This window comes from Canis lupus, chromosome 8, assembly GCF_011100685.1.
Source record: "Canis lupus familiaris isolate Mischka breed German Shepherd chromosome 8, alternate assembly UU_Cfam_GSD_1.0, whole genome shotgun sequence".
NCBI classification, from domain to species: domain Eukaryota; kingdom Metazoa; phylum Chordata; class Mammalia; order Carnivora; family Canidae; genus Canis; species Canis lupus.
This window is the reverse complement of record NC_049229.1, coordinates 43,558,979-43,577,389: the sequence shown is the minus strand read 5'-3', so window position 1 is coordinate 43,577,389 and position 18,411 is coordinate 43,558,979. Positions and strand designations below refer to the sequence as shown.

Genomic DNA, 18,411 nt, shown 5'->3' with positions numbered 1-18,411 from the left:
TTTGAGAACTCTGGCTGGAGATGTGACATCAAGAGTTGGATATTAAAGGGCTGTAGCTCAGCAGAGAAAAAGGATTGCATCTGTCAGTGGGGAGTCATTTGCACACACACAGTAAATGAAGCCGGAGCTGTGGTCTAGATTGCCTTTGGATCTAGTGCAGAGAGAAGAGAGGAGGGTACTCTCTGAGATGGGCAGTACTACTTTGTAGTGTTCATGGGAGGATAACGTGAGCTAATCCATGCAAATTGTCTGCAACACAGTGCTTAATAAATGACAGATAGTATCATAAACTGAAACTGTGTGGTATCTGTTCAAGAATGGACAGCAATTTAAAGGAATGGAAAAGAGAATTCTGAAACAGATCTTGTATATGATAATGACAATGATGGATAACATTCTCTGTGAGCTTACTCTTCTCAGTACTATACATGTATTAACTCATTTAATCCTCATAACAACTCTGAAAGCGGACAATATTTTTATCCTCAGCTTACAGATGAGAAAAGGAGAGGTACATAAAAGTCAAGTAACTTGTTCAAAGTCACACATCTCTTCGTCCCTTTCCCCACACTACAGCCAGTCAATGTTGAAGGAAGGACTCAAATGTGGGCAGTAGGGTAGAGCAAGATGGAACTGTCCATACACTGCTGGTGAGAGTGAAAACTGGTACAAACTTTCTAGAAAGCAATTTGTCAATATGCATCAGGAGTCTTAAAAGTTCTTGCCCAGACTCAGTGATTTCACCCGTTGGAATCTCTCCTCAATGACTCGACAGTAGACCAAGATTTATGTGTACAGAAATGTTCACTGTAGCATAATTTATAATCGTGAAAACAGGCTAGATGTCCAAAAACAGAAGAATGGTTAAAGGGAACATCACATAGGATGAATCAGTACATGGTCATTAAAACTGATGTTTGCAAGGAATGCAAAATGACATTAAAAATTGCTAAAGGTATAGTGGTCATGAAGGTATAATGAAAAAGTGGGCCATAAAACTGAATATCTGCTATGATCTTATTACATTGAAAAAATATATAAGAATAATAAGAATTATATATACGTTAATATGTATATGATGATATACATATTTTTAAAATATTTTATTTATTTTGAGAGAGAGAGTGTGTGCACACAGGCAGGGGGAGGGCAGAGTAGAGGGAGAGAATGAATCTCAACTAGTCTCCATGCTAAGTGCAGAGCCCGACATGGGGCTCGATCTCATGACTCTGAGATCATGACCTGGGCTGAAACCACGAGTTGGACGCTTAACTAACAAAGCCACCCAGGTGCCTCTAGAATAATGTATATTTTTTTTAAAGACTGGAGAAAAATAATAAAATGTTGGCAGCAGTTGTCTGTCAACTGTGGGATTGAGGACAAAGTTTGTTCTACAAAGAGTATCATTTCTACTGTTAATAAAAAGACTATATATTAATAAGGACAAAGAAAGAGAATCTTCTTTCTGGTTGCTCACTTCTTTTCCTTTCATTTCACCTGTGTGACTCTTAAACTGATGTCCAGGTGTAGCCTGAGACCAATGACAGCAGAATGTATCAACCTGGAACAGCTAGAACCTTCTGTTCCTGTAGGCAAGATGATCTGAGCGTTTGTAGCAACCCTGCCACATAGGTTGAGGTCAGCCGAGATCTGCTGCAGCTAAAGCCTCTGTCCACCACCTAGTGTGCGTTCTTCTGATTCCTGGGCCTGGTTAAGTTGTAGGAGTACAAGGTTAGAAAGAAGTCACATGAAGGCAAATTCTAGCTCAATAAAAGGAAGAGATTTCAAACCACAGAGAAATAAGGCCAAGAATAGCTCCAGAGGTTGTGAGCTGCCCATCATAGGATCAGGATATCATCCATCAGGGAGGTGAGCAAAGAGCCTCATCTTGAAGTGGGAGGTTCTTTCCAACACCCAGAGTCTGTGTTCTAACCAGAAGCAGCCTGGGTGGCCAGATGCCTGCCTACTGGGCCCTGGACATTTCTAATTTCCCAGGCCAATGCTGAGCTCTCAGAGTTGGAGAGCCAGAAAAGGAAAGGTAGGCAGGCTGCCCTCCTCAGGGGATGAGAGAGATGAGATCACAGGGAGCCAGGGACATTTGAGGAACCTGTGCCCAAAGAAGGGCATGGCTTTCTGGCCACAGGGCATTCTCTGCTCACGTGTCAAGAGTCCCAGGCCCTCTCTTCCACGTGGAGGATGTTGTGGCCACACCACCACACAGCTCACATCGGCGTGGGCCTTGTCCATCCACAAAGCACTCTGTTGCCTTCTATGTCATTGGGCCTCACAGCAACCCGAGAGCTAGGTGGGCATAGCCATTAACTCTTACCAGAGCATCACAGATAGAGAAACTGAGGCCCGGAGAGGTTAACTTGCCCAAGGCCACACAAACTTCAACCTCAGTCTCCTAGTTCCAGACCCTGAGTCTGCCTTTAGGCCAGGCTGCCCCTTAAAAACCAGAGAATCTTCATCATATCACTAGGCTCTCCTGCCCGATGCTTCCCTAAGTGGCCCAAGGCACGCCCAGACAACCTGTGCCTTGCAGTGAAGATGGGAGAGGCAGGGGACAGGTAGACCAATGGCACGGATGAGCAAGTTAGGGCAGGCCTGAATCTATTCCTGCTCCAGAGCGCAGCTGACAGGGACATCCGAACCTGGCCACAGAGCTTTCCCTCGCGCCTGCCCACAGCAGCCTTCACCGTGGGAATCAGCTGGGCCCATGCGCGTCTCATCCACATCCTGAAACACACAATCAGCGAGTTTACAGCTGACAGGCCTTGCTCCTCCGACGTGCTATGGCTTTAAGTGAGGCCTGTGAGCGGTGGGTCTCCGCTGTCCTCATTCTCTGGCTAAAGACCTAGATAGAGTGTCTAAATTTTCCTCCGGCTGACTGCTGCCCCAGATTTAGCCTCTCTGATGGATAAGGCTGTCTCTCTCCCTGCTGCTGGCCGTGTCCGTCACTCCATCCCTTCCTCTGGCTTCCTCAATTATCTGCCTTTAGGTTGCTGACCACGCACTGAAAGTCTCACTTCTCAAAATGACAGAACTATGTGAAGTAAACGCCGAGGCACTCAGGCAGGACCTGGATGACAGTATGGAGACAAGGAGGCCCAAACACCGCTGGGTGGGAGAAGGCTCGGCACTGTCATGAAGCCAATCCTCAAATCCATGCAATCCTAATACAAATCCTCAATGGCTTTTGGGTTTGTTTTTTTTGTTTGTTTGGTTTGGTTTGGTTTTTCCTATTGTTGTTAATGGACAAAATGAATAAGTGGGCAAGAATATCAGATAAGATTTTGGAAGAAGAAAAATGAGGATAAATTGTCCTACTGGATGAAAATCAAGATGGGAAATTACAAGAATTGGAAATGTTCATTCATGGAGTCATCCTACATTTATCAAGCACTCATCCTAGGCCATGTGCTGTGCTGGGCCACCCATGTTTGGGGTGCTATAGGGACATGATGCTTCTTGACCAGAGGACCTGTCTCAGAGCCCAGTGAGGGGTGGTTGGGAAAGGTGGTTAGCAAGAGAAAAGTCACAGAGGTGGGCTTTGAGCCAAGGCTGATGGGCCCAGCCCTATAAGGACAAGGAAAAGCAACTGGGCAAAGAGAAATGGACTGAATCAGGTTCTCCTGTGGGCAAACCACTTTGCAGCTTCAGATCTCAGGCAGCTCACGTGCAGGATGGGCCCATAATTAATAGTAACCTGATCATGATGCTAACAAACATTCAGCACATCCTATGTGCCAAGCACTTTATTTTTTAAGATCTTATTTATTTCAGAGAGAGCAAGTGCATGAGCAGGGGGGAGGGACAGAGGTAGAGTGAAAAGCAGACTCCCCGCTGAGCAGGGAGCATGATGTGGGGCTCTATCCCAGGACCCCAGGATCATGACCTGAGCTGAAGGCAGATTCTTAACTAACCGATCCACCCAGGCATCCCTGCCAAGTACATTATATGTAACATCTCACTTAATCTTCACAGCATCCTATTAAGATGGGTTCCATTATCTCTATTTTTCATGTAGGAATATTGATGTTCAGAGAGTTTAGGTAACTTGTCCAAGGTTACACAGCTAGAAGTGGTGAAGGTCAAACACAAACATAGGCAGCTTGGCTCCAAGTCTCTGTACTGCTATCACTACCTGACTCTGCCCTTCAGGGGTGCTGATGTCCCTTCAGGACAGGCAAGGACCAATGTCACACAGAGATTCCAAATGAGGCAGACCTCAGTGGCTCACTATCCTCAAATGAAGCAAGAGTCTCCTTTTCCCTACAGGCTGCCCCAGGCTAATGCTTGGCCTTTTTGGAACTTACATTGTGTCACTTAGAGGATGAAGGAACCCCTGTAAGCATCCAACCCACTCACCCCAATGGTGCAGAAGCCCCTCTCTAGGTAACAGAAGATCACCAGTGACAAGCAGCTCATTACCTACTGATGTATACAATTTGGGGATGGCTTTCTCTAGAACATGGTTACCTATACTTTTTACTTGCATCCCTGGGGATTGGCAAGAAGAAATCCACTTCTGACAAGAAGCCAGAACAAGTCCTAAGCACTGTCACCTCGTGGCTTCGCCTGTCTGACGCCACCTGTGTGATTTTTCAGTGAGTTCTCTGGGTGTCTTGCTCCCCTACATGCTTCTTGAATGCCAGAAACATAGGTCAGTACACCTTGGCTGTTAAGGGGCACCCCCAAGTGGGAGACGGGGAACCGGCAGCAGTTCCTAGTACCCTCCGTGTGCCTACCTCTCTCTGCTCCCTCTGAAGACAGAGTTCTTCGGTTTCCTCCATCAGTTTGTCTGCAAAGCAAGCATGACCCTCACAGAGAGTTCACTCCAGCGCTGGCCTGGAGGGGGCCAGTGCCTTCCAGTGACCTCCCTCACCCCCAGGATCGCCCAGGAAAACGGTCAGCCTTGCCATGCCCAGGCTGCTGGAGGGCAGAGCCAGCTCCAGGGGATAGAAGCTGCTGCACTGGCCTCAGCTGCTACCCTTTCTGGTCACTGTCCCTGCTTTGTGTGCTCACAGGACAAGGATGGCCTCATCTTCAGAAGTTCAGGGGGTGTCTGCAGCCCCCTAGAAGTGCTCTTCTTTGTGCTGCCCCCCAGACCACCTCCCCTCTGCACTAGTGTCTGGCGGGTAGGGGAGGGTAGGTCCTGGGGGAGGCAGGGGGAGGCAGGGGTGTCTGCCCCAGGCAAAGGGGAATCAGTACTGAGGCCCCAAGTGTCTAAGAAAGGGGCAGGGGAGAGGATCCCAGGCAAAGCATCAAACCCCCAGTCTTCACCTTCTTCTTTCCCAAACAGAGCATGCTTGCCAGCCAGTTAGGTGCACAGGGGCCTGGAACCCTGTGGTCAGGTTTAAAGTGGGCTGGCAGGTGGGAGTTATTAGGGGCAGATCCAGAAACCTGGGGACCCCAGGCAGGATAACATCAACTCCATTTATGGGGCCCCTCCTGTGTGCCTGATGCAAGTGCTGACAGCCATGTTCTCATTTCCCCTGACCACCCCGCCCCCACCACCTCTAAGAGCGAGGGACTATTCTTGTCTACATTTTAAAGATGAGGACATTGAGGCTTACAGAGGCTACACTGCCACAGCTAACAGACAACTGGCACAGCTGGTCCAGAGCCCAAGCTCCTGGCCACCAGGTTCTCCTGCCTCCTGTCATGCCAGCCAAAAGGACACAGGTTACACGGTGAAAGCCTCTAGGCTCTGGGCTGGCCCGTGGCTCCCCGTAGCCTGCTAAGCCCTGCCCCAGATTCCCCTTCCTGGGTCCTCCACCAAGCCCCGGCTATCCCCCTCGTCCCTGAAGAGCTGCCTAGGGAGCCTCAGCTTCCAGTCCTTCCCTCTAGCCAACCTAAATACTCCTGCTTCTCCTTGGCCAACTGCAGCCCCTGAGCCTCCAGGCTTTTGATCATGGCTTCTCCCAGCTGGGCATTCTTCCAAGTCCTGGGGAGGGAGGGCAGATGGGACAGAGGAGAGAAGAAGAGACACAAAATCGTTACAACAGAAGGCTAGAGAAGGAGACTGGGCATGGTTTGTACCCGCCCATCCTGTCTCCTCCAGAATCCCAGCCCCATTCACTCCTGGCACCCGTGGCTCTGGGCATGCCACCAGCATCGATCAGTTACAGTCCCTGGGGGCTGGCCGAGGCTGCAAAGTGGGCCACCGTGGGCCAGGCCAGCAGCACTTTCAGAGCAGGGAAGAGATTGCTTCCTGGGATGCTCTCTCCACCATCGCATGCCACTACCTGGCACAAGGCCTGGCATGGGGCACACTCAGGGTTATTTGCTGGACTAAAAGCATGCCCCAGCTCGAATAGGCAGGTGCCAGGACAGGGGTCTACATGCAAATGAACCGTGTTGGGCTGGAGGTTTCTATGATCTGGACTCCGATTCACAAAGCACTAGGTCCAGTCTGTGCTAAGATTCACGGTGGGCCTGGGGAGGTGAGACGGGTGTCAGGAGGCAGCCAAATCCTCCTAGTGATGCTGGATGCTCCCAAGAATTGGAGACAAGTGGTGTCCACCTGTGACTCCAGACAGGCAAAGCTCACTGTGCTCAAAGCCCACTCAGCAGACCCCTCACAGATGCTCTAACCCTGACCTGTCCTTTCTTCCCCAAACTAACCAACTTCCCCAAACTAACCAACAAACCAACTGTTTGCAAGGAGGCCCAGACAGTTTTTCACCCCACTCTACTCTTTGCAGGGGTCCTCAGTGCCCCCCAGGATCCCAGCGGAGAGGCAAGGAGATCAGGGTAAACCCAGCCCATAACCGTTCCCTTTCTGGACCTGCTCCCCTGCCTATGAGCACTTACACCTTCCCGGACTCCTGTAGCATCTCCAGCCACTGGGTCTGCTCAAACTCGGACTCAGCAGCCAGCAAGATGTTCCCCTGCCAGGAAGAGGAGCCACAGGTATACCTGAGAGGAGGCCACTGCCAGGATGTCAGAGGCTGCCCACAGGGCTCCACAGGCCCTGCTCTGCCCCTCTATCATACACCCCTAGGACACTGACACCCTCCCAGAGCAGGCCACTGGAGGGGTTCCCCCAGGAGATCTGGAGGTCCCCAGAGAAGCTGGTCTGTCCTGCTGAGTCCAGGCTGAGGGGAGAGCTTTACTCACATGGAAGTCCTGGTGGGAGATTTTCATGGCATAGGGCATGCTGGGTTCTTCCTTGGCCTCCACCAGGCAGCCTCCCAGGGGGATGACACCCTGGGAAAGAACCAGAACAGGGAACCCCCACCCGCCCATGTCACTCAAGCCCTCTTGGAGCCCTCAGCCAAAGCCAGGTCCTACCAAGGGCCCTAGGCTGGGAGCCAGACCAGAACTAACTCTCAGAAGGAAGAGAAAGGGTGGGGGTGGGCTCTGGGGCACAGGAGGGTTGGGGGGGGCAGCCCAGGAGAGGGAGGGAGTCTTGGGCCCCAAGAAGGATTTGTTCTCCAGACTCTGCTAGACTACAGTGAGAAAAGAGCTGGTCTTCTGCCCTCATGGGATGCCCTCCCCCCATTGCCTCTCGGGGCCCCTCCCCACTGTGGCCCTGTGGGGGGGTGCCTCACCTTAGGATGTATATTGAAGTATTTATTGGTTTCAAAGTTCTTTTTTTCACTCTCAGAGTAGTAAAGAAGAAAGCTCTCTTTGATGATGAAGAACCTAGAGTGGGTGGTGGGGAAGAAGGGGCAACCAGGAGGGAAGGGGTGAGGTTTCTTGGGGCAGTAAGAAGGCCTTGGAGGTACTGCACGCACATGGAGAGCCTCTGGGGGCACCAGCTCCGACTCACCCTCACTGACTCATTTTCCCCATCTGGGCAAAGGCTTCAGCTGGCCAGCTGCCCAGCACCATAGGCAGCCTGGCCCTTGCACGGGTGAGCCCCTGACGTGGGGAGCCCACAGCTGGCCTCCAGGTCTGGCCACCTCCATCCCGCCCCACTAGCACCTTTGGCACAGGGGGGCTCCTATAGTCCTTCCTCTCTGCTATCTTCAACCCCTTGAGTCATTATTTCCAGTCCCTTAGGGTCTACCGCAGGAGAAGGGGGAGGAGGGAAAGAAGAAAACTTTCCCACCATCTCTGCCTTTCAGCCTCTCTGCTCTAGGAGAACACAGAGCCTGATGAGGCCTCCCTCCTCACTAAGACATTGTACAAGATTCCAAGATGGGTCCTCTGACAAGTAATCATGAAACCGGCCATTGAACGGAACGTGGGTACCAGGCTGGCCGGGCCAGGCCTGCCGTCTACATGAGACCCTCGCATCCTCTTCTGTCTGAGTGCTCCATGGCCTCCTTTGGGACTCATGTCTAACTTAGGGTTTCTGGGACCTTGGTGCTTTCTGATTGTCATAGAGGCAACTGCCTGAGGCCAACATGTGGAGCACTTAGACCCACACTATGGACTCTCTAGGACTAATGACTGGAGCTGACCACAATAAGACACCAAGTACCCTCTGAGACAAGATCCAAACAGGCCTCAAAGCCCCGAGGCTCAGGGACATCCAGAGTGGCTGGCTTCTTGCTCTCAGGGCCCCTGGGAATGTCACTGGCATGGTGGCAGGATCAGAGGAGCTAGAAGCAGAGGGTGCTGGAGCCAGCTCAGATAGGCTGAGGATAGCTGGCCCTGTGACTCTCCCCCTGCCCCCCACCCCGCCCCTGCTCTGCATTCAGTAAGATGGTGTGGGTACTGGGTATTAGTCACAGTGGGAGCACTTACACCATGAAAACCATCAAATGCTACAAACGGGGCGCCACCCAGTGCCCCCAACCCCCCCCACCTCCCACCACTGAGAGAGCCCCTTGTTAGCCATTTACCAGCACACTACTCGTTGGAAATCTCCTGTTGTGAAGGGTCAAAAAAATTGCCGGGGGCATCACAAAGTCAGTGAGTCTCTGAAGGGCCACCAGCCATGTGATCTTTCCTGAGGCCACAGCTGCTGGGGGAGTGTCCCCGGAACTGCCCACAGCTGCCACCTCACCTCCTCCAGGAAAGAAACTCAGCTTTGTCCTAGGGTGTGAGCCTCACGCCAACCCTTGTTGTTTATTTGCAGCGACCCCCTTGTTCCCGCCAGATGCCGAATGGAGCTGCAGACATCCCGCTGATGCCCTCCTCCCCCCAGGCCTCTCTGCCCCTGCTGGAGAAAGGACACATAAACGCCACCCTCTGCCGAGGTGCAGGGACCCCCAGCACCTCCCCCCCACCTGTCCTCAGCTTTCCTGCGGCTTCTGCCCTGCAGCCCCTCTGTTCTGGGCCCACACTGAGCTCACCACCACCCACATCACTACATTTTGCACCATCCTATAAAGGGGATTGTGCCAAACTTCCTAGAAAGCCCTCCTTGCTGCTTTTCATCTGGCTGAGCCCTTCCTTGGTGACCAGCCCAGCCCGCAGAGCCATCTGAGGCTCCTCCTGCATTTGCTGACTGGGCTGTGCACTTGGCACTTAGCCCCAATATACCCATGTGTTCATCTTGTCCTGAGGGGATGCTGGGCTCCTGGGGGGCAGGCCTGTGCCCCTCTGATCCATAGGCCAAGGGAGATGCCCCTTGTCTGTTTCAAAGAAACTCCACACAGAGTTAAGAACACAGGTTTTGGCATCAGACAGACCTACTATTTCCCAGCTGGGGGACCTTAGGCAAGTAAGCTCGCCTCGCTGAGCGTCAGTTTATTTACCTGTAGAATGGAGATGATAACACCCACCTCAGAACAGTTTACCAGTTAAGAGGCTATTTACCCCGTCTCTGGTATTCTGTTACGGGAGCCTAACAAAGACAAATCCCCTCTTGCCTTCCTGGCACTTCTGAAGTTCCCTCTGCACTGAGGGTAAAGCGTTGTGCCAGGGACTCGGTTGGGAAGGAGGGGTAACAGGCGGACAATCACTGGACCCACGGGCAGGGAGACAACGGGGGCTCTGGAGTCAGACAATCCCCATCCCTCACACCATGGTCTCAGGCAAGCTCCCAGCCTTGCTGAGCCTCCCTTTCAAAGCTTCTGTATGAAACAAGGGGTCAGGATTCATTGCTGAGCTCCTATCGTGTGCCAGGCACTGTTCTCGGTGCCAGAGATAGAACTATGGGCAAGGGAGACACAAATTCCTGTCCCCAGAGAGCTGACACTTGAGAGTGAGTATATGTAGTGGGGAGGCAGACAGTAAATAAATAAGAGAGAGAGTCCATGTACCAGTGCTAATAAATGCCATGGAGGAAAATAAGGCAGGATAAGTAATGGGGTGAGAGGTGGGTGGAGGAGGTTATAATATTAAACACAGTGGTCAGGGAAAGCCTGATAATGAAGGTGACATTTGAGAAGAATAGATGCTCCAGGTAGAGGAGCCACTGGTGCAAAGGCCCTGGGACAGTAGTGCGCTGGGCTCTGGGAGGAGCTGTGAGGCTTATAGCACACCTATGGCCAGGCGGAAAGCAGCAGGACCAGATCACGGTAGCGATGGGCCCACACATCGTGTGTGCCCTTCCCAGCCTAGTTCCAGCTATGCTCAGCTTGGTTTGGGTGGGAGTGAGGGTCAAGGGAGAGCAGCTGGCATGAACCTGGGGGAGCAGAGTGGCTCCCCAGCTGGCAGGGAGGAATATCACCCAACAAAGGGCACATTTGGAAAGCACGCCTCCAGGTCCCGTAGAGCCACCGTGACTCAGAAACCTGTCTCAGCGACAGCCTGCTACCCCAGCTGGTGATGCTCCCTCTCAGTGGGTGAGGGCCCAGGACCTGACTGCCCCTGCACAGAAGGACACTTCTTCCTGTCCCTTTGCTCCCAGATACTCTCATTCAGACTGCTAGCCAGGGGCCATCTCCTGTTGTGCCCTGCGGAGTTGGTGCTCGGCCAGGGCTGGAGGCACTCCCCACATGTGCTGGCTCTCTGCTAAGTGTTTTACACGTACCCAAGTATTTGATCGATGCCACAATCCTGGAAGGAAGGGCTTTTGTGCCCATTTTACAGATGAGGAAACTGAGGCCGAGAGGGGGCATAGTTACATGTGCAAGGTCACACAGCTAGGGCAGAGGTGGGGCTGTGATGGCACCCTGCAGACCACAGTCCTTGCTCCCATTTTCCACACCGCACCACATGTGGGGCCGCTTCCGTTCATGCCAGCACCGAGGCAGGAAACCCCTGGGCCAGAGGCAGGAGGTACCGAGGCTGGGGCAGCCAGGGGTCAGAGCCCTGCCACTTACCAGCTGTATGGCCAGGGCAAGTTATCTGATCTCTCCAGGCCTCAGGTCCAAGTGTGATTGAGGACAAACATAGCAGCTAGATCTCTTAGTGTTGTTGGGATCAGTAAACGAGTTTGTTCCCATAAAGACAGCATATTGTGACACATGGTAAATCAATAAACATTTACTTTTATTACTGCTGTTATGGTGCATTATGATTAGGTTCAGGGTCTCTGCAGCCCTGCCCTGGCCTCGGTTCCCATTAGCTCTCCCGTGGCTCCTTCTGGCAGCAGCCCAGCTAGCCAGCACCCTGTCCTCCAAGTACCAGGCACTTCCCTGCATCTGCAGCTCCCTCCTGTCTGCAGCCCACCCTTCAATCCAGGGCCAACTTCAGGCCTGGGCAGAGCTTTGTCTGTAACCCTAGGCCTCCTCCAACCCTAGCAGCCCCACTAAGCAAGACAGGGTACAGCCTAGATCCTGTGAGTGAGGGGAGAGCTCCCTCACTAACCCTAACCCTCCCCTCTCCAGCCCTAAAGAATGGTATTTGCACGTCCAGTCGCCCAGTCGAAGGAGTAGGAGCATTTGTAAGACACTCACTTTGGTGTTCCATTGGCATTCTCTTTTTAAATCTCTCACAGCGACTCTAAGAGATGGAGGTATTTGTGTTTCTGGATCCTGGTGAGATTCCTGACTGCTGTGTTCTTTGATGCCTGGTCCCCCTCATCACTATGCCTGACCCTCCTGGTCACTCATGACCTGCAACTGCTGTTTGCCATCCTAGAACTCATCTCTGTAGAGTGGCAGCGAGCTCCCAGTCAGCTCAGGTCAGGGAGCATTAATGAATCCCCCGGGGACCGAGGCCAAGTCCTAAGCTGGGCTGGGGCTTGACGATTCCCTGCCTTCGAGGAGCTTACAGTCAAATGCAGGGGAGCCAGTGTAGAAATAAATAATTCAAAAAACAGCTAATGTTTATTGAGCTTCTCCTTCTGTGCCAGGCACTGTTCTGGTAACATCATTATGTGTGTTAACTCATTCGCTCCTCACATGAGCTAGGGGAGGTAACTGGAGCACAGAGAAGTTAAATAATATGCCCTAGATCACACAGCAGGTAAGTGGGGGAACAGGGATGATTATAAAGCAATGGCGTGCACTGCATTGCACCAACATTGCAAAGCACCAGCATACCCCTCCTCACTGTGAAGCACCAGAGTACACTGACACTGTCAAGCACGCAGATACACGCTGACATTGCAAGTTTGTATGAGGCACAAGAAGAGTGCAGACCAGGGAGGAATGATGGTTTAGGTGTGAGCCAAGGGAATGCTCCGGGAGGAGGTGACAACTGAGCAGGGTTTTGAAGAGTGAATAGGAATACCTCAAGAATCTGGGAGGAAGCCAAAGGGGGAGATGCATTCCAGACAGAAGGAACAGCATATGGAAAGAATCGTGTGTTCAAGGTTCTCAAAACATGTCTGGTATTACTGGCAGATAGGCACAAAAAGGGTAGGCTGCGGTGTGGGGGAGGGGCAGTGAGGGGTGAATGAAGGTCAAGGAGAGATGCAGGGACCAGAGCAGGGTGGGGCTGCTTCTTGCTAATGAGGGTAACTGCCAGCTTAGGTGACAGGGTGGACGCAGGTGCCATCCAACACAAGCAAGGAAACTTGGGGAGGATTTCCTAAGCCTGGTCTCCACCTTTTACTCCCCTCCTCGGCACTCTGAATGCAACAAGGGCTCAGCCAGAGCCTGATGGTCAACACTGGCCTCATGATCAATCCAGCTGGAGGTGAGAGGACATGCTGCTTAGACCCACAGATGCCTTCAAAGTTGGGCAGGTCCTGTTTAAGAGAGGGATCTACTCTGCTGCGCTCCTTACTCTTTAGAGAGGCAATAGGCAAGTTTGGGAGTAGGGGTTGGAAAGGGCCTTGGAGCACAGAGCGAGAGAAAGTTGGAGTCAGGGGAAATCCCGTAGGGCCATGGGGAAGAGGGTTGATGGGAGAGTGCAGAGGAGAGAGGACCCATAGAAGATATGGGAGTCTGGGTCCTACAGTGTCAAGAGACAGTGGTGAACAATCCTATCTCTGGCAATGGCATGATGGGGTGTCTGGAAGGCTTGTGAAAACAAGGAGCCAGCACTCAATGAGACAGTGTTCACACTTCTGTGATTTAAATGCCTCTTCCGCCGTTTTCATTGCCAACTCTTCTCTTCTGCATAGCCTACTAGACTCACAGATCCCTTGTGTGAGAAGCAGATGTGCCCACGAGGCGGTGGGGAAGGGTAGGGAGATGGTGGGATGGGCTGAGTTCTTACCACAGGGACCACCCACGGTGGATAGCACGTCAATTCATAAACAAGGAAACAAGAGTTTAGAGCCTCTTGAGGATTAGCAGAAGCCTTGGTGCAGGTTTGGATATCCTTAGGATGCCGGGTGAGACCTTGGGCCAAAGTGAACTCACTCTCAAGAGGGCAGCGAGAGCCTAGTAGACATGTGAGCCACCCATGGGTGACATTTCACAGGAAGGTGGGTGGGTATCCAGCCTGGCTGCCCCTTCTTCCCCAGGTACAGCCTTGCCGAATAGGACCAGCACCCCGTCTCCCTTATCCCTGAGCCTCTCAGGCACTGAGAACAGGTGTGTGAGGTTTGGAGCCAGGTAAATCCTAGAGCTGGGGAGGGACAACTTAGCAGAAGTGTCCTTTTCAGAAGTGATAGAGGAAGATAGAAATGACAGCCCCGAGCATGTGTCCCTTTTCGTTCATGCTGCATGACCTGGTAAGCTCAGGGAATGCTCATGCTGACCTTTGCCACTTGTGTGACATTAGCTCTGAAGTGGTAGGACAGTAGGAATCATACCTGTGAAGGACACGAGTGATGACAAGTTAGAATTGATGCAGACATCATCAAGTCCAAGGGAGTTTTTAAAACTGTTAGTGCAGGGCAGCCCAGGTGGCTCAGCGGTTTAGCGCCGCCTTCAGCCCAGGGCGTGATCCTGGAGTCTCAGGATCAAGTCCCACGTCAGGCTCCCTGCATGGAGCCTGCTTCTCCCTCTGCCTGTGTCTCTGCCTCTCTCTCTCTGTATCTCTCATGAATAAATAAAAAAAAATCTTTAATAAAATAAAAATGTTAGTGCAATTCTTCAAACAATACACAATACAGTATAGATGCGGCACCTGGAGGGCTCAGTGGTTGAGTCTGCCTTTGGCTCAGGGCGTGATCCCGGGGTCCTGGGATCAGACTCCCCTGTATGGAGCCTGCTTGTATCTGCCTCTCTCTCTGTGTCTCTCATGAATAAATACATAAAATCTTTTTTAAAACACAGTAAAGACAAGGTGAATATGTAAAACAGACAATAGTACAGAGGCACTGGGTGAAGTGGGTAGAGCCTTAGAGCCCCACCCCCTGCTCCCCACTCCCTTGTGGTATAGTCAAGGAATCTCTAGAGTCATCGATGGAACACGGTTGAAAAACCACCATGGGAACCACCTCCATTTTGCAGAAGAGACACCATGGGCCAGTGAGGTGAGATGCTGCTGGGCCTCGGCCGGGTTCATACAGCCGGTCACACACAATCGGCCACTGGCAGAACTGGGCACCTGCTTCTAAGCCTAGGGTCACTTTCCAGCACAGCCAGAGCCTCTTTCAAAGGAAGCTGCTTTGTTATTTCCAAGTCCTGGACATAAGGAAGCTGAACTGCCTGCATGTGTCCTGCATGAGGTCTGACCGCTATTCACGGCTGAGACTCATTTTCAAACATGACATCAGCAGCCACTAGGGACAGCTCCTGGGGGTGGGGGTGTGAGGAAAGTATGGCTTGTTTGCATTGTTAACTCACTTAACTTCACAAGGCTTAGTCCCAGTGAATCATCATATGTCTGCAGTGCAGCCTGAATTAATGAGTGTTGTATCATTGTTTAGCTGTGACATTATGCCCATCTCCTTAACCTAAGGACTCAGGGGAACCTTGGTGTCACCACCTCAAAAGCAGTAGGGGTAATGGATAGAAGGGTCCGGGGAGATCCCACCAAGCTGTCGCACTGGAAGAAGTTTGAAGAACACAAGTTTATTACAAAAAGAGGAGCCTGCAGGCACCTTGCAGCTGTGGTAAAACAAGCAGTAATGCCACAGCTGTGCTCATGAGGCACTTCACACAGCCAGCTGTGCAGAATTCTATGTAAGCCAGAAAGCAAGACCAAATCCCAGGGTCACTAGAGGCTGAGCCTGGTGCGTGGAGGTGACATGCTAGGCTCTTCCCTTCGGGACAGCTTGGCTTTGCCACGTCATCTCTATGAAACAGTGCTCAGGGCCATGGATGAAACTCCCAGACCCAAGCCCTGTGGGAAGAAAGCCTCTCCAGATCTTTCTGGTATGGTGGCCTCAGATTATCTTTCCACACCTGGGCAGGTTATGACCTGAGATTTGGGAAGTGAGGCCAGCATCTCATGGTTCCCCTGGCATTTAGCGGACACTGAATGTTCCACGAGTGAGACCTGCTGCTAGGCTGAGCTGGGGGCCCACTGGCCACCTTCCTTGGGGGGAAGGGGAAACAGGGCCCAGCGTAGCGGGCCCTGCAGCAGGAACTGGCTGGGCCCTCCCCATCGGGGGCTCTGAGCTCTGGCGTCGGCATTTGTTCAGAAGGGTTTGGGAGAGGGACCAGAGGCCCCGGGAGAGTATTAAACCCTGGGAGAGCCTGCCTGCCTGCCTGCAAGACCAGCCCTGCCACGAGCTGACACTGGCTGAAGCTGGGCTACCCGGTCTCTGCCAACAGCCTCTGCATCTCCACTGCTCCCGGGCTGGGGAGGACTGAGTCATCAACCTTACCCTCTAGACAACGATCCCAGTTCTCTCATCTCTTCTAAGTCATGGATTGATTGCTTTCCCCTTTTGTTGACCAAGGGGGAGAAAGCCGAGCCTTTCACTCAAAGCAGCCCAGGAAGGGCAGGGCTGCTTGGGCCATGTGGTTTGAAGGCACACGCCCTGAGACCTGAGACAGGTCCTGAGCGGAAGAGGCTTTACAGAACCGAGCCTGCCGCAGACGTTCCATCTTGCCCATCCGTTATTTATGCGGCTGCAGGAGCCTTTCCAGGCCCCTTCCCCTTAGCGGCCCCAGCGAGGGCATCGATCGCCCTAATGGCAAGGCTCTGCAGTGGCGGGTCTGGGCTGCCCCCTCCCCAAGCCTTCCTGTGGCCGCTAATTAGCTGAAGTCCAGAGACTCCATTTCACAAATGGGGAACTGGGGCCCAGGGAGCCCTGCTGGGAAGCAAGAAGGGGCTAAGCTTAGCATCATGACCCTCACCCCAAACGGCAGGTGGGCTCTTAGTTATTTCCTGAACCCCAGGGGAGGAGGACTCTTTGTAAGGTGGCCGCTCCAGAATTCCTATAAAAGAAGGGAACAGAGGTGACAATCTCCCCTTAAGGAGGCTGGAGGACTTGACCTGAAGCTGTATCTGCAGAGCATGTACACTCTTCTGAATTAGACTGGATGGTTTTCAGAGCGGCTGTGGGGACTACTGATGGTGTATGCGGTTGGGGGTGGGGAGCTAAAGCCTCCCAAGCCTCCCTTGGCTCCACCATTGTGCTTTGAGCTAGAAGCCTTTGCCCCTGACACCTCCCAGCCCTGAAATCGACTGTGGGTACAGGGCCCAGGTCCCCACCACTGTAGGTGAGAGGGGCTAAGAGATATGCCACAGGGTTCAGAGGCTCCCAGTATTTACTAGGGATGTGATCAGGTGTAAGCGACTGGCAAGAAGAGTCTTGGAGGACAAGATCCAGACTCAATACCTAGGACAGCAGCCAGACCCAATGGGGAGGGAGCAGTGGCTGCCTACAGCAGCTAAGGTGGAAGAGAGGGGAGTGGGGGGCATGCGCTATCTGTACCTGTATTTACAAGCAGCCTTCCCACCCCACTCCCCACCAGGGTGCCCTGGTAGAGAGGAGGCTGTGCCTGGTGCTCAGGAACTGCATCTAAGACAGTACAACCCTGGAAGCCCCTCATAAGATCCCCTCCACACTGCCCCAGGCCTCTATTTAGGGGATGCAAGAGAAGTCTAACTTTGGAGGAATGCAAGAAACCCATATTCCACTAAATCCCAGAGAGAAAACTGGCAGAACCAAGAAAGGTATGTGAAACCAGCTACATAAAACGTGAAACACCCTCCACAGATCCTTTTGTTCTATGGCCTTGTAGAAATATTAAATTATTCATCAAAATAGAACATCAGAACCAACCACTGCCATATCTCTGTGATCTGTGGTCCTAGAAATATCTGAGGCCCTGCTCCAGGACAGACTCATAGTGGGATGGGAAAGAGCATCTAGACACACTCCTAGTTTCCTGGCAGAGTCAACCTTGAGGGAGAGGCTGGATCAGGGTCTGATTTCTCTAGACCATCCTAATAGCAAATCTCAGAACTGAGATTGGCTTGAGGTTGGAAACCGTCCAGAAGATGGCCCGTTGCTTCTTTTTTTTTTTTTTTTTTTTTTTGGCCCGTTGCTTCTGCGACCAGCGTGGGGAGCTTCCTGCAAGCTCAGGGCCGTGAGCCATTCCTCCGATTCCTTCTTCCAGTAAGAAGCACACCCTCCTCCAGTACCTTCCAGGCCCATTTATACATAGAAAGTGGCCACTGGCTGACATCTGGGAAGTCCCTTCTGAGTTGGGGACTGGGAAGCTGGCACTGCAAGCCAGTGCTGGGGCTGCTCTGATCCTCTCCACCGCCCCTTCCAAGAGACCCATCCCTGGGACAGCCCAATCTGTCCCCTCCCTTGCCCCTCAGTCTCTGCTCAGGTCCACCCCAGCTCAGTCCCTCCTTTCAGGCTTCTGTGCCAGAAGCACTGGAGACTCTCTTCCCTAGGCTCAGATTTTTAAAAATTAGTTCAAGGGACAGTTGGAGGGTTTGCCAACGTTGTCCCACCAGGGGTGGGCACAGACCCTTCCCGACCCTTCCTCTCTCTCCTGGCCTGAGTCTTTCAGAAGGGCCATGGTGGAGCTAGTGCAGGTGTGCTGGTGGGTCATAGGTGAAGCAGGGGAGAGGGGGAGGACACAGGAGCCCCATCTCCAAGCCCGACCTTGATGCCTGGGGCGTGGGGGGGGCGGGGACAGCGCTTACGGAGATGCCAGTGGGGATCCCAGGAGGGTGTCTTTGGCTGGAGATGGGGCTATTCTTTCCGGGCCAGAGTCTGTCCCAACGTGACCCAGATGGGTGCCTACCAGAGCCAAGAATTCTACGCTCCCCCCCCGCCCCGTGCTTAGATGCACTCGCTAGGGAACT

The 18,411-nt window shown here is 52.5% G+C and overlaps 1 protein-coding gene across 2 annotated transcripts in view; it reads right to left on the bottom strand.

The window, feature by feature from the left end:
• Positions 1–18,411, bottom strand: part of PLEKHD1 (pleckstrin homology and coiled-coil domain containing D1) — a 32,219-nt gene that overhangs the window by 13,378 nt on the left and 430 nt on the right. For both annotated transcript variants that reach the window (XM_038545065.1, XM_038545064.1), the window contains exons 2-6: positions 7,560–7,653; positions 7,126–7,215; positions 6,820–6,896; positions 5,859–5,950; positions 4,752–4,804 (exon numbers count right to left, since the gene is read on the bottom strand). In XM_038545065.1, the coding sequence (XP_038400993.1) occupies positions 4,752–4,804; positions 5,859–5,950; positions 6,820–6,896; positions 7,126–7,215; positions 7,560–7,653 (406 nt within the window). The remainder of the gene's footprint in view (positions 1–4,751; positions 4,805–5,858; positions 5,951–6,819; positions 6,897–7,125; positions 7,216–7,559; positions 7,654–18,411) is intronic.